Genomic DNA, 22915 nt, shown 5'->3' on the forward strand with positions numbered 1-22915 from the left:
ATAATTCAATTTGGCCACTCTGTTAGTCATTACCGTCAAATAGAATAAAAAATTTAAAATTACGTCATTTCGGTAAGGTTAAGTTACTAAAATGCCATTTTGAGAAAAAAATATATATATTTTTAAAACAAGCAAACAAAACGGCGCCGTTTTGCTTTAAATTAGGTTTCCTTATCCTTCCCGCCGTTTTGGTTAGTGGTAGGAATTAAAACAAAAATCCCCTACCACGCCGCCCAGCAGCTATTCTCCCTCGTGACAACCTGCAAATTTTTTAGGGTTCTCTTACTCAACCCATTAAACTCAAACTGCCCAACCTCCATGCGAAAGCATAAAACCTTCTCATTGCCCCCTAAAAAATTTGCAGGTTGTCGTGAGGGGATTGCTCTCTGTTTTCTCTATGGGGGTTGGGGAGAGAGGGGATTGCTCTCTGTTTTCTCTCTCTCTTTTCTCACATTTCGCTTTCTTTCTTTCTTTCTTTTCCTCCTTTTTCTTTCTCCTGTTTTGGGGTTCTTTTTGTTTTCCGGCTTTCTTTTCATCTCAAACAGGTCACACCTCCTAAATTCTCCATCTATGGCTTTCCCACTTGCTCAATGCTCTGTTTTGTGATGTTTCATTGCAGAGCACCCCAATGGCCATGGCCATTGGTAACAAAAACGGTGTCGTTGTTAGTAATGAAGTGAATATGAATCAGAAATGAAATGGGTTTCTTTCTTTAATCCTCTTCTTGGCCTCCTGCATATTTAGAAATAATATAAAGAAAATGGTTTTTGTGGTGTGAGCATGCATGCCCACAAAGAAAATTATTTACACAAATAATTTGTGTAACTAATGGGTTGGGTAAGGGAACCCTAAAAAAATTGCAGGTTGTCGTGAGGAAGAAGAGCTGTTGGGCGGTTGGGTAGGGGATTTTTGTTTTAATTCCTACCACTAACCAAAACGGTTAGGGTAGGGGAACCCTAATTTCAAGCAAAACGGTGCCATTTTGCCTGATTGTTTTTTTTAAAAAAAATAATAATAATAAAATATAAAATAAAATAAAAAATTAAAAAAAAAATCATAAAAAGGCATTTTAGTAACTCACCCGTAACAAAACGACATTATTTTGCATTTTTCATCCAAATTGACGGTGTTGACTAACGGAGTGGCCAAAATGCAACTATTTGGTAGTTTGGGGGCTACTTTATCACTTTTGGAACATTAGAGAGCTAAATCGAAAACGGCTGGTAATTTGGGAGGCTTTTCCAAAAATAAAAAAATAAAACCAGGAAATAAGGATAATGGGCAGAGTGCTTTTGATCAGTGTCACTCTCCCACCTCTTGAAATATACAATTCTATCACTTTGCTAATCTCTTCTCCACCTTCAAATAGTAGCACTCTACGCCTCTTGTGCCTTAAACAACAACCCTATAGGTAATCCCAAGTAAAGACACAAGTAGTTTACCTATGTTATACCACAACACCCCTGGCAATCATCCAATGAGTGAAAGAACTTCTAAGACATGAACAAGCCTGTTTCTTTCAAGAGATCTTGATTCATATCAAATCTGATAGCACTCAATTTTCTCTCGTAAGACTAGAATAACATCTAATTGACATGGTATGCATATTTGTTAGGAGATAAAGCAGTTATGAAGTTTTTACCAAGAGCACATTAATATACATAGTTGAACACAACTTTAACCCAAAAACCTAAGCTAATAGGCTAAGGTCTACTTTACGTATATTAAGTACTCTTTTCTTTTATATTTTCTCAATATGGGACACAACACTCACAAGTGCACTCACAACAATCTCCCCCTCACTTGTTAGTCTCTTCACATTGACCCAACTTCCCATCGCTTGTGAGTCTTTTTACATTTTCAAGAGTATCTCAAGTCAGGATGGAGACACAACTTGGAGACACAACTCTAAACCCGAGTTGCGGGTGGAGACACAACTCTAAACCCGTCTCAGGAAGGTAACCATGGCTCTAATACCATTTGTTGAGAGATAAAGCGGTTACAGAGTTTTTACAAAGAGGATATTAATATACATAGTTGAACGCAACTCTAGCCCAAAAGCTTAAGCTAATGGGCTAAGGTCCACTTTAGGTATATTAAGCACTCTTTTCTTTTATATTTTCTCAATGTGGGACATAACACTCACAAATGCACTCACAACAATATCAAATCAATAGTATGTCTTTCGCACTATAAGTCAAAAGGCACTATGTCATCCAAATATAACCAAATATTTTAGGTTTATATAAGAACTTCTTCAGCTTCTTTTTTTTTTTTTTCTTCTTCTTCTTTTTTTCTTTTTTTCTTTTCTTTTTCTTTTTTTTTTTTTTTTTTTTTTCTTTTTTGCAGTATGGACCCTGATCAAACTAAGTTTGCATTCTCCTAACAATAAGAAAGGTATTTGAAAGTCCTTTGTGCTTTCAATGAGATTGATTTACTTACTAAAAAAAGGGGTATTTGAAAGTCCTTCTGGCCCCTAGAACTGATAACTTACTGTAAATTTTCTTGTATACCATGGAAACTTACCTCCAGCTGTATCTTTCCACCACCACCAATTCCTTCCAACTCCACTATTATTTCATGTGAATTGCCTAGCAAAGGACATGTTTGTTGTTAGATCGTATTAGAAGGAAATTTTGCAGCCTTACATCCAACTAACTTGCTGAACATTGGTAAGCTTGTTATCAAAGAAATTGAGTATTTTTGTTCTCGTAACAAAAGAAAAAAAAAAAAAAAAAAGTGTAAATATCTATAATATTTTTTAATTGTACAACAATTTCGGACAAAAATATGACTTGTCTGAAAAAAGAAAGTTTAAATATCTATAATATTTTTAATTGACTGTTCAAGTGACTACACAACTACAATAAGGAACATAACACATTTTCTAAACATTGGGATGCACAATTCCAACCCAATTAATTAAACAATAGGGCGAGACTGACAATATATTAATTCTAACCATCAACATATGCCAGTGTTAGGTTAGATTCTCACCATCACAGAGGCAATCCAGACTAATGCCCGCATTACCCATGCGCTTATGTGGAGTAACAAGGTTTGCATCCCAAGCTGCAACCTAAATTTTTAACACCAGAAGTTAGAAAACAAGAAGCAAAGTTGTGAAGTAACTACACAGGTAAACTTCAACAACAATATAATCGCAAAATAGATTCTTTTGACTACTTAATCAAAGCCTAAACTTATAACTCATGTACACATGACATAGTTTCCCTGTGCGTGTATAATGACATAATGTATTCATCAAATTTATAAGGTGATTCATATTTCTCTAACAAGTACCACAATATGATAATGATAATGATAATGAGGGTGATTATGACAGTTACGAAATTGCAGAATTTTAATTCATATCCTGTCCCAAGTTGTATGTCTACCTTAGAAAATCCAACTCTTTAACGGGACATTACTTAATACATCGTCTTCAAAATAGAAAGTGTTTTTTTTTTTTTTTTGGTTGGGGAGAGCCAAAATAAAAATAAATAAATAAATAAATAAATAAAAATTTGTTGATTACCAAAATTACCTTCCTTCATTTGAACTCAATTAAAGCAAACAGAAAAAGAGTACTTAATAGTTTTCAAAATAAATGGTAAGAGGAAACTCCCCCGTTGTTGATCATGATCAAATTAATGCAGCAAAATTCATATGATTACTGTCTCCTCAAAATTATATATATAAAACTCTGCTCCTCAATTGTGCAGTTCCTATTTTAATTCTACAGCATCTTATAAATTACTTCATCCAAGCAGGATCCTCAAGTTTGACCATCCCATACGCATATAAAGCGAGCAGTGAAGCTGATATTAAGAACCCCATTCTTGATGTTATGAAATATTGGATATCAGATGTAATGAACAGGAATAAGTCTCTGTTCAAAGATGACTTCTCAAGAATTGTTGCTCCATTTAAGCTTGAAACTTTTAACGTTATGTGAACAATATACAACATAGTACAAGAGACACATATGCAAACAAATAATGCAAATCTGATAAGAGGAAATTACATTCAGACATGTTAATGTCAAATTTAACCCAACATTTTAAACAAAAAATTAAAAAAATATATAAAAAATGCACTACTAAGCTACTCAATAGGGATAACCACTAGCCAAATCAGTTGGTCTAACAGTGTTTGTTCAAGAAAATAGAAGTGAATTAGTAAATTACTTTAGAATAGAGGCTAAACCCGGTTTGCAAGATAGGTATTCTGAATGGAATTTAAATTATCTGATATGAAGATTCAAGACAAATTTCACAGGAAAAAACAATGGTGCAGAACTAGAATTTCGAGTTTTGACACTGTATTTTCTAGAGATGAAAAAGAAACTTAGGCCTTGTTTGATTTGCGGAATAGACCTTAGAAAGGAATAGCTAATCCTACGGTATAGCTATTCCTTTGTTTGGTTACACACTATTTCTGGAAATAGTTTATACTCATGGAACTACTAATCTCACACATAGAGGATTAGTTAAGCCACTAATCTAATCCTTAAGGAATGGAATACATTTTTCAAAAATACCCATATAATTTTTTATTTGTGAGGACCACCCCCAAGACGTCTGGGGGTGGTGCAACCACCCCCGGAGCTCCTTTGGGGTGGTCGCAGCCACCCCGCGGGTCGTCGGGGGTGGCCGCGAAGTGGCAGCTTCTGTGGGTGGCCGACCACCCCAATTTATTTCAGGTTTTTTTTTTTTTAATATGAGTTTGAAAAAAAAAAATGGTTTTTTCGTAATTTTGATTTAATTCCAATTTTTGCATGTGTTTTATTACCAAACTATGGAATATGAATAACTATTTTATTTTATACTCTTCTATTCTCAGTAGTAGCTATTATTTTTCCAATGGACTACATATTTCGCGAACCAAACAAAACCTTAGTTTTAATTTTTATTAGGAAACACATCAAGAATGGATCACTTAAAAGACAGAAACTTTTGTCTAAGGATAACAAATACTAAAATACGTTTCTTTCATCCCTCTGAAGTTTCAAAAATGAACTATAACAAAATAACTCAACGGCCTGAAATGAGTAACTCAATTGCATCAAATTAAGGATGATATGGGAGATTTTCATCAGGCAAAAACAGGAATTATGTAAAAAAATTCTATTACTAGGCTTCAAATATTAAGAAATGCTAAAAGAATATATGTTTTCTATCACTTTTTATAAGGAAAAATCTTTAGATTTTGTTCCTATATGATCAATTGCTGTAATTTTGTCATTCTTTTTCAAGAGAACAGCTTAAAAGAGGAAGAACTGTTAGTTACAAAGAATCTTTGATGATTTTTTTGATAACGTAAAACTCATTTCTGTAATTCTGTCATCCTTTTTCAGACAACCACTTAAAAGAAAGAAACACTCCACTTCTTTTGAGTGGTTACTCTGTCACCTCTAATTTTCACATGTTTAAGACACTCGCTAAAAAGAAAGGGAATAATTATAAGAAAAAAATATTGGTGGAGAGTTAGATATATATGTAGTCAAGTGCATTTTATATGGGTAAATAATATTATCAATGAGCACGGATACAAACCTGGAGAAGTTTTGTTGGAGGCTGCTTGATATTAAAAGTGAAGTCTTCATTCCATGTAGGCTCTTTTGTCCTGTAATCATGTAATACTTGAAGATATAATCAAACGTAAGTAAGCGTTCAATCCAAAGTAGTCTTCCACGACTTTCCTACATCTGTTAAATTTGACATTTATGTCCCATGAGTTACAACTCATGAAACATGTATTTCAACTCAAGGCTCTAATTATTACAGTATTCTTACACATTCGGAGGAGTGACAAATGTGAAGAGCTAGTTTGATTCTTCTGTCAGTAGTTAAGAATGTACTCCCATCTACAAGTTGATTTTACAAAGCCACAAGCGCCCTTACAAATTTCTGATAAGCAATAGCAAATGAGTAAAATATAGTAATTATACAAGCTTCAAAATTCCTCCGGTTCCTTCACCATCACCAAGTGAAAGGGTAAAATTTTTTTTTTTTTTATAAGTAATAACCAATCTTATTAAAATGAGAGGGTAAAAATATATAGCATTGAAGGAAAGCTTTTTTGACTTATAACTTACAAAAAGGTGTAATGAGGGTTTTCAAAAGATATAAAAATGAACACACGTAAATGAGAGAATATAACCGCAAAATCACACTCTCCCTTTAATTTCAGTATGAAATCACAGATATAAAAGGAATCTAAGTAGAATAAATCAACATTAAAAATTAAATAAATAAAAATATAAAATATAAAACCTTTTTGCAACACACTGCATAAAACAGCATATAGTGTGAATCATAACTTTCTAAAATCTCACCTCTGTGGCATTTCCCAACATTATCTAGATATTTGTCTAACTTAAATTAGACAAACTCTAGATACTATATATGTTCGAGTGAGAAGCAATATCAGTAAAATAACATATACATACAAAAGATACAAATGCACAACATTTCAACAATATTACCAAAATTTTTTAAGCAAGGAACAGCCATGATCCATGAAGAATTATCTAAAGTTTCTTGTTTTCCAAAAATTCATAAAATATGAATAACTTACCCCCATTTGACCTTGCTTTTGGCAACCTGTCCATCCAATATTTGCATGACCACATATGGATCACTTGTTCCCTCCTCGCGCGTCCTTAAACCAACTCAAAGCACCAAATATATGAAGTGTAGGTGACAAAAATGGGTGGTGCTACTCATGGAGGTGAAAAAAAAAAAACTACAAATATCCTCTATACATGAGAGGTTTTTTTTTTTTTTTTGTTTTGATAGGTAATATCAACTCAAAAGCACAAAGGGGCGCAAAGAAGATAACCTACCCACGGATCCATGGCAGGTAAATCCAAACCCTTCTTTAACTTTATGAACAGTTGGCCATCATATATCTCACGTACAAACAACCTGCATCTTTTCAATTTCCTTCTGGTGCCTTATCCACATCAATTGGTATTATTTTGCTGACGCTAATATAATGGGGGACAAGAACGATGAGAAGTTTGGCTGCACAGTTAATGGTGTCCTGGCTAACTTATGTATTTCATATTTATTGAGTTTTCGGTTACAATTTTTTCTCGTAATCGCATCCTTGACAATGCAATAAACAAACATTTACATATATGAGTTCCACAGTATATCCACACTGTGAATGTATGTTTGTTTTTCTCTTTTAGTCAAAAGATAGGACTTCTTGCATGCAGTTGGTGCATCATAACTGTGCAACTTTTTCAATTACCACTTAGTAGAATGTGTTACTTATTTAAAAGATTTGAGAAGCGATTATTGTCTGTGAAGTTCAAACTTCGGGGGATCACTGGACTGTAATTACATCTTTAGGAGCACCTTTTGCTATCTGGTTCTTAGTCCTCAGTAAATGAAGTCGGTACTTCATTTCATCTGTTCCAATTTATTCATAACAAGTTCTCATATTACCTACTGCCGTTCAGGTTGGACAAAGGTGTGATTGTGTATATCTGTGACAGTCGTGGTGTTCGAGATATATATGACACAGATGGAAGCAGTGCAATAGCAGCTTCAGAACCCTTAGCCGCGCTGGTAAACTTTTGTCTATCAACAATACAACTGTGTCATGATAATCCTTAATTTGAGAGATATATTGGCAAATGTCTGCATATGCTATACACTTACGGAATTTCAGAGTCATGGTACCAAGGTTTGCTTATATTCTCAATTTCTTCTGTGTGTGTTCACTGCTCAGTAGTGGGCTACCATTTATTTTATTTTTATTTTTCTTTCTGTCTTTCTTTCCTTTTTTTAATTAAAAGAAAAAAAAAAATCTGAAATATTATGTTTAATGGGAAAATACACTTAGCCCCTCAAACTTACGTTCCTTTGGCACTTATACTTTCAAACTTTAAAAAGTGACATTCGACCGCTTGTAACTATAACTCCTTTCTATACGTGGCTTTTTTCGGATAGACTCTCCCAAAATGCCCCATTTACTGAAGTAGCTTTGCCAATAGACAATTCCAATGCTAAGGTCAAACCTAGAATTTTACGAAGACAAGACCACACAATCCATCAACCAAAATAAAAACCCATTGTCCAAACTAAAAGCCTTATCTACATATCACACTTCCCAGCAGTAGGTTTCAAATTTCCATACTTTTACTATAGAATCTCGTCATGCATTTCCATTACTGTAATTAATTTCTGGATTTTTCTAGTCCCTTATTTTCAATTTTCCATTTGTATCATTTGGGTATGTGCGTTTGTGGGTTGGAACTTTATCTTCTAACCATTTAATCATCCAATTTATTGTGAAAAAAGGCTGATAATACCCTCTACTGAGCTTCCATTAGGTGAACAAAGGAACCGCCAGTGCAAGTGAAATTTTAGCCGGTGCGCTGAAAGACAACAAACGTGCTGTGTTGTTTGGAAAACCCACATATGGGAAAGGGTAATGACTTTTACTTCATAAGTAAAATGTGAATGTAATCATAAATTCCTGACGAGGCTGACATAAGTTATTTATCCCCCTCTGCAGCAAGATTCAATCGGTTTTTGAGCTATCTGATGGCTCTGGCTTGGCTGTTACTATAGCTCGTTATGAGACACCTGTTCACACAGATATTGATAAGGTCTGTTACTGCCTCTCTCTCTCTCTCTCTCTCTCTCTCTCTCTATGGTTCCTTCAACTTGTCTCTTTACAGGTTTGTGTAATTCCTGACCATCTCTCTCTCTCTCTCTCTATGCTTCCTTCAACTTGTCTATTTACAGGTTGGTGTAATTCCTGACCATCCTTTACCCATCTCATTTCCCAAGTACGAGGAGGGATTTTGTAGCTGCCTCCAGGACCCTGCATTTGCTTGCTATGAACAAAGTCCAGTTATTTGCGAGATGACAGAATATTTGGATATTAACATTGCAAATTGCTTTGGGGAACATGACGGAATTCTTTGTAAAATGTACTTTTAACTCAATTAGGGAGGGTTCATTCAATTATAAAGTATAAATTTAACAAGGGTAGAAAAGGAAAAGCAGGCTTTGTTTGGTGATAATCTAAGGAAAAAAAAAAGAATAGCTAGTCAATATTGAGGAATGCTTATTCCCATGGATACCAATCTGTTGGAACTGTTGTGGTTCTTTTTATTTTAAATGAGAGTCAGTTCCACATTGATTCTTTTTATTATTATTATTATTATTATTATTATCATCATATTACGCAATCTTCTCATTCTTGAGATAATGGAAAAATGTACACGATTGAATAGTGTGGCTCCGAGCTAAAATACATAAGCAATTAATGAAAATGTCGCATATCTAACATCTAATTTCTAATAGCAGAAACTAAAAGAATGTAAACTCTAGAGTGGCTAAAATTGTGAAAAGTAGCATCTAAGGGTGGCTAACACTGATAAGTGGCACAGCTTTTCATAGGATGACACAAATTGTATTCTAGTTTTTATTATTGAAAATTTAGCTGCCTTGATGATTAAATGAAAAGTTTAATGAGAGTGCTTTATATAGTGAATGATTGTGATATGTGGATTGAATTTATTAATGGGTAATATGAGCAAAGTTATGTATTACTTTAGGGGGTTAAATAGAATTTTCCAATAAAATAAAAAAATAAAAATAAATAAAAACAGAGAAACAAAAGCTATAAATATATGTAAGCTATATATGAAGTGCTTGAGCAACTCTAATTTACCTTTGTTCCACCATCACTTTTTCTTTTTAAAGTAAATGTCAAATTCTACACCATGTACGGAACCAAATTGTAACGGATCATAGGAGATTATGGTTGGACTATCTGCAATGAGATTAACAAAAGAACCTTCAGAGAAAGCCCCATCACCTCACAGGAACAGATTGGCTCGATCACCAAAACCCATCATTAGGATGTTAGATACGCAAATTGGCTCCAATGAATTTTGATTTCTTGACCTTCGCTTAACTGATTCAACTTGGAAGCAGATAAGTAAGAAGAGGAACCAATTGGCCCCTAAATTCAGTGACTCAATCTCAGTACTTGCAGGCAAAACAAATCAAATCCATGCTCGAGTGCAAGGATGCTTAGTAGGAATCACTACAGCATCTTAGTCCAAGAACCCAAAAATGGGAAAACAGCAATCAACAATCTCAAGAGCAGAGGTGTGTCACTTTTTCTCTCCCTGCGACTCAACTTTCCCTTCTCCGTTGTTGTCTGCCGTGACCCTCCAGACATTCGGTATGCTCTCCGTGCAAATCCAGATCTATCTAGGTCATCCCAACCACCAAAATTTGGTGCATCTTGGCCACCATTAGAAACCGGACCATCATTTCCTGCTACCCACGATTGATATCCCATCTTTCCCTTTCTGGTTTCTCAACTTTCATCTTGTTCTTCTGCATCAGTTTCAACACTACTCACAGTGCTGGCAGATGGTTTCCTCCTCATCCTGGACTTGCGTTTTGGCCTGCTTTGTTTCCTCCCCCACAACTTCTCAAATGCCAGAGACACGACTGACTGACCAAGGGGAAGCACTAATGCCATAAGAACAGCTTTTGGGCCTGAAGCTAGCAGCCAAGATAAGATAATGGGTGGAAGTGTCCAGCCATAGGATCTGAACACCTGCACTGACCAAAAACAAATTTATTGAAATGTTAAACCCATCGGACGAAGTAAAGCCTGAAGCAGGAGTGAACCAGTACAAATTTCGCTCTCAGAAAATATTATTGCATGGTGAATATCTGTCTTGGACAATGGTAACTAAATTTTAGTCATTGAAATGTCATAATAGATCCTTGTTGAGAGTTCATTCTATCAAAATGCTTATATACTGGAAAGCAACAATATTACATACTTCACTCGTGGAAAAATATATTGCATAAATGATATTAATAACAAATAGGAAGTACAAGAAGAACTAGAAACTAGTGGTGTAGTAAAAAAGACTGTCCATTTGATTAACAAGGGATTCGTCATTGACTAAATTTCAATCAGCAGAATAAATGAAGTACTAGTCAGGTAGTCTGCTGCACAAAAGCTATACAGAGAAAAATAAACCCAAAGCACCTAAAGGGCATCATTAAAATAAGCTAAGCTGGTGTTATCAAAGACAATAGACAGCACCAAGGTAAAGGACAGAGTATTGCTCGACAATCCAGACACCTGCTTGTGTAGGCGAAACAAGGCACTGATTCTTCAACATAACCAAGAAAAATGTAGGAATTTAAATAGGCAGCAAACTTCTTTAAGACCTAATAATCATAGTGTTCTGTAAATTTCTCTTCATTAAACAAGTTGATAAATCCACCGGCCAGTTTTAAAAACCTCTCTTGTTAATAAACATGTTTTCCCTTCAACAAATTGTGAGAATGGTGGCTGAGGTATCCAATGAAATAGAACAAAAACCAAAGTTCTCTCTTAACCAAGGCACTTGATAGTTTGCCTCAGCTGAGGCAATCCCCACCACGATGCCTTGCATTGCTGAGTGCCCTCAGCTAACAATTGCACAGAAGATCAACTCCACCAATCTTATCACATATTTTAGAATATAACCGACATATAAAGCATACTCAATATCAAAATATTTAGCGCATTCGAGTACCCAAATCTTGTAGTAGAAAAGATAATAGCTGCCCCAGTAATGTCCTAAATCTATGTCCCAGCGTTTTGCTAAACACTACTAGAGAAGCTAAATTGAAGGGTAAGAACTTGCAATATCAAAATTGTACCTTGAAAATCCAGAAACTGTCAAAGACTTCCTCGAAGATCCCACCAGACCCTTCCTCCATCTCCGGCGAGGAAGAAGACTCGTCGGACCACCACCGCCTCTTCTCCTTCTTCTTCTTTCTGCCTCTGCTTCCTCCAAAGCCAAATTCAGAATCTTGGTCTTCTCCTTCGTCTTTGTCATCCTCGAAGTTGAATCCCTGTGAGGAACGGGCGGTTTCGGCATTGGAGTTCCAGGGACGGTACTGGTAGAGAACGAGCGGCGAGAATGAGAGGCCGGATAAGGGGTTTTGGGTCGCGTTGGATAGCGATAAGGAGGTCGAGGATGCGTGAAGATGGAGCAGGGGTGGTGTGTGAGGAGCTGGGCTTCCATTTTGCCACGTCCTTTAGTTTCTTCTCCTCCATTCAACTTCCATCATTTTTGGAGTATGGACTAGTTTCCCTTACTAGTCCCAAAGAGTAGCAGGAAAATGTTAGCTAAAAATAAAATAAATAAATAAATAATTTTTTTTGACATAATAAATAAATGATAGATCAACCACATTAATTCTTGTGTTTTATTTTATTTATCCCTTTTATTTTCCTTTAGCGTTAGTAATTAAGCCTACATAAACAAGACCAAACGAATCACACCACAAATGCTCAATAGATAATTTTGGGTAACCCCTCTCTTGATCTGTTTTTTTTCATTGGCGGGATTAATTTTTGTGGGAATCTATGATGAAAATATTAGTATTTGCCGTCTTGAATTTCATTAATATTCTGATAGGGTTAGGTCACTTTATAGGTCAGTCGAACTTGAGGGAGTGTCTTATTGCCGGTTCTCATCGTTTAGGCCTTTTTTTGTGTAACTTCTGGTAAGCAAGGACTATTTTGGTCACATTCAAAAAATACATATAGTTAGTTTCTCTGGCCTTCCTTTTTATTTAGAAAAAAATATATGTTTTCATCTAAAACATTACAATTTATATAATCTCACCCTCATAACACACAAACGGTGGCGATTAACACGCACACACCAAGAAAAAAAAAAAAACCAGTTGCGGTTGCTTTTAATACGTTCAAGAAACGACCACGTCTCTTAGACATACAAACGGCACCGTTTAGCGAATCGCCTCTTAAGCCCTAAAAGTCTTGAATCGTATCCACCAGATAAGGAGGACCTGAGACAGAGAGAGACATAGACGAGGCCGATGCCCATGGATTTCTTCGGAGACATGGACGACCAGCCGTCGACGATGGCGATGGACGTGGACGACGTGGACCCTCTCGAGATCTACGGGGAAGGCGTAATCTCTGTCGACAACAAGGTCGCCGACGCCGATTTCTTCAACTCCTTCGAGGACGACTTCGACGACTCCGACATTAACTGAACCTTTTCATAATCATCATGTATGCCCTTATTTTCTAGGTTTTTTTTGTCGCCGTTAGAATCCTCCTGTGTTAAACGTGGAACGTGCATATTAGGAACGATGTGTTTGACTGGTTGGATCTTTTCTTATATGGTTGAACTAGAAATTATATGAGGTTTCGACTATGCGGAATGATTGATTGGCTCCTTTTTGTGGTTTTTAGGGTTTTAGATTTTATTTTTTATTTTTTAATTTTAGAATTAAGCTCTGGTTAGTTGCTGAGAAATTGATCAAAAGAACCGGGAAATTAATATGTATGTGGCTGATCGGCACCTTCTTTTAGTCGCACTTCGGTGTTTATTGGGTTTATGTAAAGAGGGTTGTCCTCCGTTTGGTTGCTGGGAAAAGGAAAAGAAAATTCACTCCGGAATCGGTACTGTTTTCCTTTTATATTGTTTTTGGATATGCCTTATGATTTCGAGTAGAGTAAAAGTGAAGTCTTAAGGATAGATGGTTGTATTTTTGGCTTAGTTGAGTGAGGGATTATGAATATAAATTAGTTTTTATTTTTACGTTTATCAATCCTCTATTTTGCTTGGAAATAATGTCAGCATTGGTTTTGGCCCTAGTATGCTGTTGATCTGAAGAGAATTCTCTTCGTCTTTGAAGCACACCTTTAATTCTCTGCGTTTTGGTTGATCTTTGATTCGGTGGATGTTTAATTATCAACTTAGGTAAACTTGTCTCTAAGCATCTAACTGGTGTGGAAACTGTCTCAGATATCTGTCACATTATAAAATGCACATGGATATCCACATTTGATAATGTTTCTCAAGATAATTATCTCCTTACTCAAATGGTACTTCCTCCCTCTGTAGCAAGGTGGAGGGTGAACCATGAGTTCAAGTCCCACCGAGTGCTTGTGTATCTTACAATTATTAGAAAAATAAATAAATAAAAAATTGTGTCATCTTCTCTTCTATGTAATTGGCAATTCAATTTAGGTGTTGGTGGTGATGGTTGAATTTTAGTGATTGCTGCTCGAATTGGAAGGCTTGGTTATGGATTTTCTTTGTGGAGCTTAGTTGTAATTTCCAAAGATTATGTCGAGAAAAGTTATAGGCGTTTGGTATGGATTTGCTGTAGGTGTTTGATATATGTAGGGTTCACTCTGTCGTGATGATGGGATGAAATACTGCAAGAAATAAGGAGAATATCCAGAAAACCTCTCTATCTAGGTTTAGGCACGATTGTGGTGCTGGTTTGAACTTTTTGGTCCGTATTGAAGGACCGGTGAATGGTTTATTTTCCTGCAATTATGGTAGTGGTGTGTGATGTATTTAACCAAAAGTGAGGACCTCATTTCCTTGAGCATGGGATCTGTAATTCTTGTGTTATTTAGATTGCAATTGGTAGGGCAGGTTGTTGTATGTTTTAATGGACGAGTAATGCTTGAAATTACATTTTTATCTCATAACTATCTTACAATATTGACATGGCACTCTGACCCAATTCTTGGATTTATTTTTTACAAGTGATCCAAGGGTTTATTGGAACCACATGTAAAATAATTGTATTATAGAAATTTAGTTCTTAGCTCAAGCTAGGGTGTTTATCTATTTATATTAAGTCACATAAGAGTGATCCAAGACACTAGATTGTTAGAAGCTAGTTTTGTTGAATGGGTACATAGCTTGGTGCGGGGAGCATGAAGATGAACACATGATGTGTGGACATGCTAACCTGGTTACTAAGAGATGTTGATCTACTTTGCATCAGACTTGGTTCTAAATTGGGTGAGTTTCGGATGGCGGTGGGAGTAAGAGTGCTTGCCAATTTTGTGTGACAATATATACAAGAAGAAAAAGATAGAGCAAGTTCAAGTAATTATCATTGCCCTGTAAATGGGCTTTGGACGCCTACACTTTGTAAACTTTTGTTTTTAATTCAATATATATATATATATATATTTGAAAAAAGTAATATTTTGTTGGAGTTTTACTAAATTTACGTACAATGATCGGTTGTTTGTGTGCCCATAAATATGGTAAGCAACTTAGGATAATGAAATTGGGGTCTAATAATGGTTGTGGTACCAAATAAAGCGATGTAGCCTAGAACATTACATTAAACAAATACTGATTTATATTGATTGAGAATTTAATAATGGTTGGGCCGTCTACATATGAGTTTGACATTGTTGATGTTAGAACATCATCCCATGGCTCGTATATTTATGCTCAAACATATTCAATCTCTTCATAGTTTGGCTGAAGGTTAGAAGCTTTTTGCAGCATTTAAACTGCCTTCAACTCTATTGCAACTTCTTTCACTGTAGGCCATTTCTTCCCATTTAAGTTAGCACCTTTTCGCAAGGTGCGTGACTGCAATGATATCTTCTTTTTTGCCTTCTCTCAAAATTCGACTACTAAGAATTTCAAACAAATTGTTCTCTTCCAACGATTGAATGAAATATGTTGCTAGACTTTTGACTTCTTGTGTCTTTGTTGAATAGATCACTTTTTCGCCAATTAACAACACAATAAACTTTTATGTTTTTCTATTTGTATATATGTGTGTATAGGTAATTCATCAAGTTAATTAATTTGGAAACACTACAAGTAGCACTTCAAATTACCTCCAATTAATGACCATAGCTAATTCATTTTGGGAGCGTTACATGTGTGCCCCTTTTAATGGGGGAGGCTCTTGGCCCAAAATGGTAGCATGGATTCCAATAAGGTGTCACATTAATGACCAAAAGAGTGTATAGTTTCCACATGAAAAATATCATTGATTTGCTTATCTTATAAATGTGGTTGTGATATGCGAGTCCATTGCTAGGGTGACTATTCAATGTATCACCAACAACAAAAATAGATCCTTGAACATGGAGCTTTCTGCTATCTTATACTATTAATAGAATTGGATATGGTTAATCCATGTTCGCAGATGATTTTGAAATTACAACGTAAACAGAAAATTATTTAGCCTATAAAATGGCATCAAACAAATACTGATTCATGCAGATTGAGAATGTAATAATGGTTGGGCGTCTATAGATGAGGTTGACATTGTCGATTTGGGTTCAGCATCCCATGGCTCGTACATTTCTACTCGATCATATTCAAGCTCTTCATAGTTTTGTTGAAGGTTAGGAGTTTTTTGTGGCATTTGTACCATCTCCAACTCTATTACGACTTCTTTCATTGTAGGCCGTTTCTTTCCGTTTAAGTCCAAGCACCTTTTCGCAAGGTTCGCGACCACAATAATATCTTCTTTCTTACCTTCCTTCAAAACTCGACTATCAATAATATCAAACAAATTGTTCTCCTCCACTGATTGAATGAAATATGTGACTAAACTTCTGAGTTCATGTGTTCTTGTTGAAGAGATCGCTTTTTTGTCAATTAATAGCTTAGCAAGGACAACATCGAAACTATAAACATCACTCTTTTTTGTAAACTAACTTGATTGGAAATACTCAGGGTCCAAATATCTAAAAGTGTCATGCACTAGTATAGTTAAGTGAGTTTGATCAACAGTGATGGATCTTGATGTCCCAAAGTCAGCTACTTTAGCTTTGTACTTATCATCTAAGAGTATGTTTGTAGACTTAATGTCTCGATGATAAATGGGTGAGGAAGCTGCTGAGTATAAGTAGAAAAGAGCTCTGCTACTTCAATTGCAATTCGTAAGCGCATATCCCATGTCAGTGGAAACTCTTCAGTTTGGCCATTGACATATTGGAAGAGAGTTTCATTGGGAATGTATTCATAAACTAGCAAAGGAACTTCAGTTTCCAAACAACAACCAATTAGCTTAACAACATTCATGTGGTTAATTTGTGAAAGAATGACAACTTCATTAATAAATTCTTCAAGTTTTGCTTCATCAATTACTCCGGACTTTTTCACAGTAACGATTCTACCATCTGCCAACATACCTGTGTAAACAGTGTCTTATCCTCCTTGACCAAGTATTTTATTTACATTAAAACGATCAGTGGCCTTCTCCAAATCTTTTGAATTAAACAATTTGTTGGTATCAACATTGGCTTCATTTGAAGATAATTGTTGTTGTAATAATTAATAAACCACCATTTCTTTTGAAAAACTTGTTCTTCTATTTAATCCTTCTCCTTTTCTTTATTACTTTGTATGACCACCACCCACCAAGAAGTAGAACCAATAGCCCAAGGCTACTACTAACACCTGCTTAACGCAATGTAATAGGAAGATATTATTCATTACAATAAAATGTACGTTATAGCAATAGCTTTGATTGAGAATGTTGATTTAAGATAGAGAGACATCTTCTCCTAATGCTAAAAATTAGTCTAACAACAAACAGCTGAAAAGAGGCAAGGAGCCATGGGAATGGGAAAGGTTCAGTACTTTCTTATTGTAGATGTTGAAGGCAATGTTCTGAAAGTACGATAGACCAAACACAAGTGCAAGCGGGAGGGTCTTGGTATTACTCTTGGGCTCAGATAAAGTACTTTCACTGTATGCGGGAGGGTCTTGGATTGGCTTCTGATGCTGCTCTGGGGATTTGGGATCTGGGTTTTGAAGAAAATCCAGTTGGGCATGCATTGATTCTGCTCAAATGGCCGATTGTGGGGCCTGAATCTCGGATCTGAGAAGGAAGGCCAAGTGGGTAGCCATGACTTTTGCTTAAGTTGGAGACCCATGCGTGGCTAGGGGTGGAGCATGGCCACCCCATAGCGCCACCCCAGCCACCCATGGGGTGGCCTCGCGCCACCCCCAGATGGGCGGGGGTGGTGGCTTGCCGTGGTGCCGCCTCCTTGGTGGCTTTTCCTTGAAAAAAAAAAAAAAAAAATTAAATTAAATTTTTAATTTAAATTTGATATATAATTAAGTGTAGTTGTGTTTATTTTAGGATTTTGATATTGAGATATTGTGAACCCTTAGATTAATCTAAGGGCCAGGAATGAGAAATATGACACTCATATTTCCCACTAGGGAGGAGATCCGGATCCATTGAATTCCATGATTATATTTCCCTTTAGAACCGCTAGTTTCATTCATTTTATGAGCTGTCTTTCCTTAGATAGAGGGTCATTAGAATGGTCCAAGGGGTTGTTGGGTCAAGTAGTGATGGTCTTGGACTTTGGTAGCATAACCATCTGGTCTAAAAATCAAATCCCTTGGGTGAATCAACTCATTGGAGCCATACTCCTAGCGAAAGACAAAATTAACCGACTAGTGGGGTGAGAGTGCGTTACACAGATTTAAAGTTTATCCGTCAGGAAAAGATATATAAAGTGACCCTACCTTAAAAGAATTTCTTATCACATTGTCATTGATCATAACCACTAGACCTCACCACATGTCGAGGCTTTCTCTAATAAATTTTCTAATAGCCTTTGGATGGCTCAACTTGCTTTAGCCGCCTTTGCTGCGGGATCTTAGGTAGATTAGCGTCGGTTCGCCCTCTTACTACCAGCAACTTAAGCTTCAAGATGAGCATACTCTATTTCGATGTTCACCAGGTTCAGTGCTTTCACTCGTGTGCTTTTATATATAACACATGTGAAGTAAGCTCAATATTTCTTGCAGTTGTTTGATAAAAATGTCTCAACCAAGATGAATGGACTGCTTTGTTATATACATTGAATCTCTTCACCAATATTCAAATTATCCAGTATGCTTTAATTTTCAAATAATTCCTTTCTTAATTTTTCAACTTTGGATATACGCTATTTTTCTGTGGTCCAACCTCAATTTCTTTGGTCCATTTTTTTGTACTCATTTTTGTGTGTTAAACATCAATGTAGATTCACAGGAGAAAATTAAAGTATTTAAATGAGTCGCGCAAGTTGTGGGACATCCCCCCAGAAAAATGATCGTGATGGAGTATAATGGATCATGGCAGCCAATAGGACAATGCCGATCGAAATTAAGACGGGTGATGGGCAAGAGTGTCAGGAGTGGGGCTTTCCTCAGGATATCTGACGACTAGAAGAAGGTACTAGTCAACACGAAGGAGGATTTATAGAGCTCATTGATGATATGTGAAACGTTACGATATTTTTAATTTACAATTATATGTACATATATAGCAGCTATTTTACTTATTTTGTGAAACGATTAGTTGATGGTGAAAATATAATGTAGGGTTCCTAATTTCTTAACATGTAACTTATGCAGACACAGTTCTATATCCCGTCTGGCTTGGACATTGAGGCAATAAAAAAGGACGCATTCTGTGACATGGGCGAGAAGCTAAGGCGTTGGAGACATGACTTGAAAAAGAAACTCGATATTTAGCGCGGTGAGACTCCTGTGACAGTGAAGCGGAGGATGTGGGAGTACCTTCGAGGGTACAATAGCGCAGACATGGATATTGTTGGAAAAATAGTGTGATCCATCCTCTCAAGTAGGTCACTAAGTTAATTTCAATTATGTAGTTTCAGTAATTGTAAATATTGTGAAGATGGTTCACATATTAATAATGTATATATGTTGTGTACGCATAGGACTATGCTCAGCATATGAGAGAGACATGAGCATTGAATAACACACCACATTGCACCGGCTCGCAGAGCTTCTCAATGTTATCAAATGAAGAGGTATGTTTGTCATTTACCATTTATATAAATGTCTATGTCATCATTAATATGCATACTAACATATGTTTGTGTTGTGGGTTTTTAATTGCAGGTACTTATTTCGGGCAGGGCTCCTACACGAGCGAAGGCTTACATCAAGACCCACTGAAAGAAAGACGGTAGCTATCCAAATCGGAAGGTCGAGGAGAGAGTTGTATGTTGCTTACACCATTTATCTTTCATTTTTATTTGCGTATAGAAAACTTATTTAGGATTAACACTTAAATAACAATGATTGGGTGTAATGTAACATATAGGTAAGGATGGAGGAGCTATTGGAAAATGATCTTACATAATTGGTAGATGGGCCCTCTAAGACTATTCAGTGGGCACCGAACGACGCATACGCCCAGGCGTATGGCTCTAAGCCTGAATATGTGGGTCGTGTTCGAAGGGTTAGTAAGAATATTCTCCCTGCGCACAACTACATCCACTCGTATTATACACCGTCCCAAGCACGTTCACAGAACCCCAGAAGCTCGAATATCTCGCAAATGATTGAAAGAGCACTCAAAGTTGAAAGGGAGCAGCATGGGACACATATGGCTGCACAGTTAGCCAGCAGAGGGTTGAGATTAATGCGGAGGTGACCTAGCAGGTTACCGCCCAGATGGCTGCACAGATTGCTCAGCAGATGGCGGCGTATGAGGCCCGGGTTCGTGTGCTTTTGGGCTCGAGACATGTCACCTCCAAGCCGGAGGTGACTAATGTTAGGGATCCGCACGACGTAGACTCCCCAGCCCGTGTCATTGTGAGGTCCTCAGTAGATAGCCGATCAAGTAAAACTATATTAGTTTTTATTTTGTTAGTAATTTGTCATTAGTAATTTTGTTTGGTAATCATATTTTGTTCGTATGTTTTTGCCACACATGCATGTGTATAACACATTTATACCATAATATGTGTAAATGATGTAAGGGTAGAAGCGAAGGATGGTGATCAACATGAAAACCAACAACAGACCCCGATTGAACAAAAATCTCGTTTATCAAGACTATGTACCACTGGTTCAGCAAGCCCATACGTATACATATGACTTAATAAGAAGTTATTATCGAATATTCATAAATAGCGTATATACTTAACTTAAACTACTTGAAAATTAGGAATACTGTGTTGTGGTTGTGGAAATGCTTGATACGCATAGATCATATATATGCTTCATAATTTCAGATCATTTTCACATTTTGAATGAATTATCATTGAAACTATGTATATACCCTGAGGTGTGTGTTGGTAGTGTAGATATAACATTGAAGTTGTTTATCTGACGTTTATACACGTCACTAAACTTGAATATTGTTGAGTATGACCTTCGTATACTTTGACGTTGCTAATCGCTTAAGACTTGATGATTGCTGATTCATTGTTCGAGTGTTTATTTGCTGATTGATTATTGTTTAATCATTTGCAGTGAGTACGGAGAAAAATAGCGGTCATGATGGTGTGGACTCGGCTTTTTGTTGGGGTGTTTGTACAACATGTATTCGTGAATCACTTAAGTTGTATTTCCTATTTTTGTTGATATATATATATATATATATATATATATATATATAGAGAGAGAGAGAGAGAGAGAGAGAGAGAGAGAGTTGGATTTATAGACAATGATGTATATATGTATGTTTTGTGGACATCATCTTGATTGATAGCCCGGATACGATTCTAGAAATGATGTATTTTGATGGATAGCTATTGATAGTTATTGTTATCAGGTGTACGCATAAAATTTCGGAGAAATTTATTAAAAAAAAAAAAAAAAAATTCCTGCATGGCTTAGTAATGTGTCATAAACTGACACGTTACTAAACTTTAGTAACGTGTCAATTTCTCACATGTTACTAAACACTAATGTGTCAGATTCTAACATGTTACTAATTGAAATTTAGTAACAACCAAATCAGTAACACGCTGCACACGTTACTAACCACACGTTACTAACATTTTGTAACGTGTCAAGACACGTTACTAAAGTGCTGTTACTAATCATAAGGTTTTTTGTAGTGGTATTAGACAATGAAGACTACGTGTCTTCAAAGAAAGAAATTATTGTCAATAAGGAAGAAAATTATTAGGATTTAGAAATTATTGTCAATAATATTAAGTGTTCTCGAGCTTAAACATATCCCTCGTGATTCAAACCATAATAAAGCCAATAGCCATCAGAATTATGAATTGAAGTGGACGAGGTTCATTCACGAAGGCGGTCATATAGAAGAAGGCTAGAGGTTCTTGAACCACTGCGGTGGGAGGTAAACATGTCGTTTTTTGGGGTTACAAGATTGGGTTGTTAGAGTTACAAATTAAGGTTTTGTAAGTGAAACAATATTTAATGTAAGTATTTTATAGTTGATGCATTTTAGGGTTAGTTGGCTCCTTGAGTGGTTTTACTTATAAAGAGTTTTTCAAAATGTTTTCACTTCGTCACCAAATCCGTGTATCATTTATTTTTGTGTTTATATTGGGTTAATAACAACTTGGGGTCTAAATCATAATTTTCAAACCCAAATGAAGTTTATTTTCTAATTCAATAATCTGTTCACTTGTCCTGTCGTTACTCAGTTCTATCACTTGATTGAAATGTTTCACCAAGACTGAAATTCCTCTTTTGTTATGTATCAAGCAGTATCATCTCTCTCCCTGTGTCTCTCTTTCTTTCTAGGATGATGAATGAACGTGTGAAATAGCAAAGCCCAAGCCCCCGCTTGATTTCATAAGCAATTATCTTCCTTCTGGTAGTCGCCAAGAAGACCAAGTTGCCTTCTGTGCATGAAGCCAGCAACCATGGTTGACCCAAATGGATGGTCCACAATTGTGGCTTTTTGGGCACGTCATATATATTCGTAACATGCGTTAAACAATCAATTAGAAGGCCTCATGATCTAGGCCATTCATCAATTTCAAGATTTAATTAAATCAAGATATAGGATATCGAAAAGTTAATTAAAGGCCTAATTAAAAGTCATTGTAATGACTTTTAGTCACAAAAACGTCCATCTCCGCGTCTTCACAAGCATCCTATTGGAAAAAGATTATTCTCGACCATGTGTACATGCATGATCATAGACAATAATTATAACCCTTTTACAACCACAATCTCCTTGCTATTGGTCACAAATAAGTAATTAAAAGATAACGATGGACGACTTAATTGTCTATGCTAATTACCTTTGGGTCAAACCCGAAGCTCATGCCCTGTATGGAGGCACATGATCAAAAGGAG

At 36.1% G+C, this 22915-nt stretch overlaps 2 protein-coding genes and 3 pseudogenes across 3 annotated transcripts in view; 2 read left to right on the forward strand and 3 right to left on the reverse strand.

Annotated features, from left to right (window-relative positions):
- Positions 1-6926, reverse strand: part of LOC132177742 (uncharacterized) — a 37445-nt gene extending 30519 nt beyond the window's left edge. The window contains exons 1-5 of the mRNA XM_088515807.1: positions 6851-6926; positions 6583-6653; positions 5559-5628; positions 2998-3079; positions 2527-2591 (exon numbers count right to left, since the gene is read on the reverse strand). Coding sequence (XP_088371933.1) covers positions 2527-2591; positions 2998-3079; positions 5559-5628; positions 6583-6653; positions 6851-6862 — 300 coding nt within the window. The 5' untranslated portion in view covers positions 6863-6926. The remainder of the gene's footprint in view (positions 1-2526; positions 2592-2997; positions 3080-5558; positions 5629-6582; positions 6654-6850) is intronic.
- Positions 6861-8892, forward strand: LOC148586535 (carboxyl-terminal-processing peptidase 2, chloroplastic-like; annotated as a pseudogene).
- Positions 8893-9641: 749 nt separating this feature from the next.
- LOC132179288 (uncharacterized) lies at positions 9642-12096 on the reverse strand (annotated as a pseudogene). The gene is made up of 2 exons (XR_015911921.1): positions 11712-12096; positions 9642-10605 (listed from the first exon to the last, which is right to left on the reverse strand). The product of XR_015911921.1 is annotated as an uncharacterized LOC132179288 (transcript).
- A 707-nt stretch (positions 12097-12803) lies between these two features.
- Positions 12804-13243, forward strand: LOC148586536 (small acidic protein 1-like). The gene has a single exon (XM_088515808.1). The coding sequence runs from the start codon at positions 12900-12902 to the stop codon at positions 13077-13079; it is 180 nt and encodes a 59-aa protein (XP_088371934.1). The 5' UTR covers positions 12804-12899; the 3' UTR covers positions 13080-13243.
- Positions 13244-16523: 3280 nt separating this feature from the next.
- LOC148586537 (wall-associated receptor kinase-like 6 pseudogene) lies at positions 16524-17002 on the reverse strand (annotated as a pseudogene).
- Between the last annotated feature and the right edge of the window lie 5913 nt (positions 17003-22915).

Source organism: Corylus avellana, chromosome 4, assembly GCF_965113065.1.
Source record: "Corylus avellana chromosome 4, dhCorAvel1.hap1.2, whole genome shotgun sequence".
Lineage (NCBI taxonomy): Eukaryota > Viridiplantae > Streptophyta > Magnoliopsida > Fagales > Betulaceae > Corylus > Corylus avellana.

What these genes read in the sequence shown, in the direction of transcription:
- LOC148586536 (XM_088515808.1), top strand. Translation starts at nt 12,900, where the DNA reads ATGCCCATGGATTTCTTCGGAGACATGGACGACCAGCCGTCGACGATG.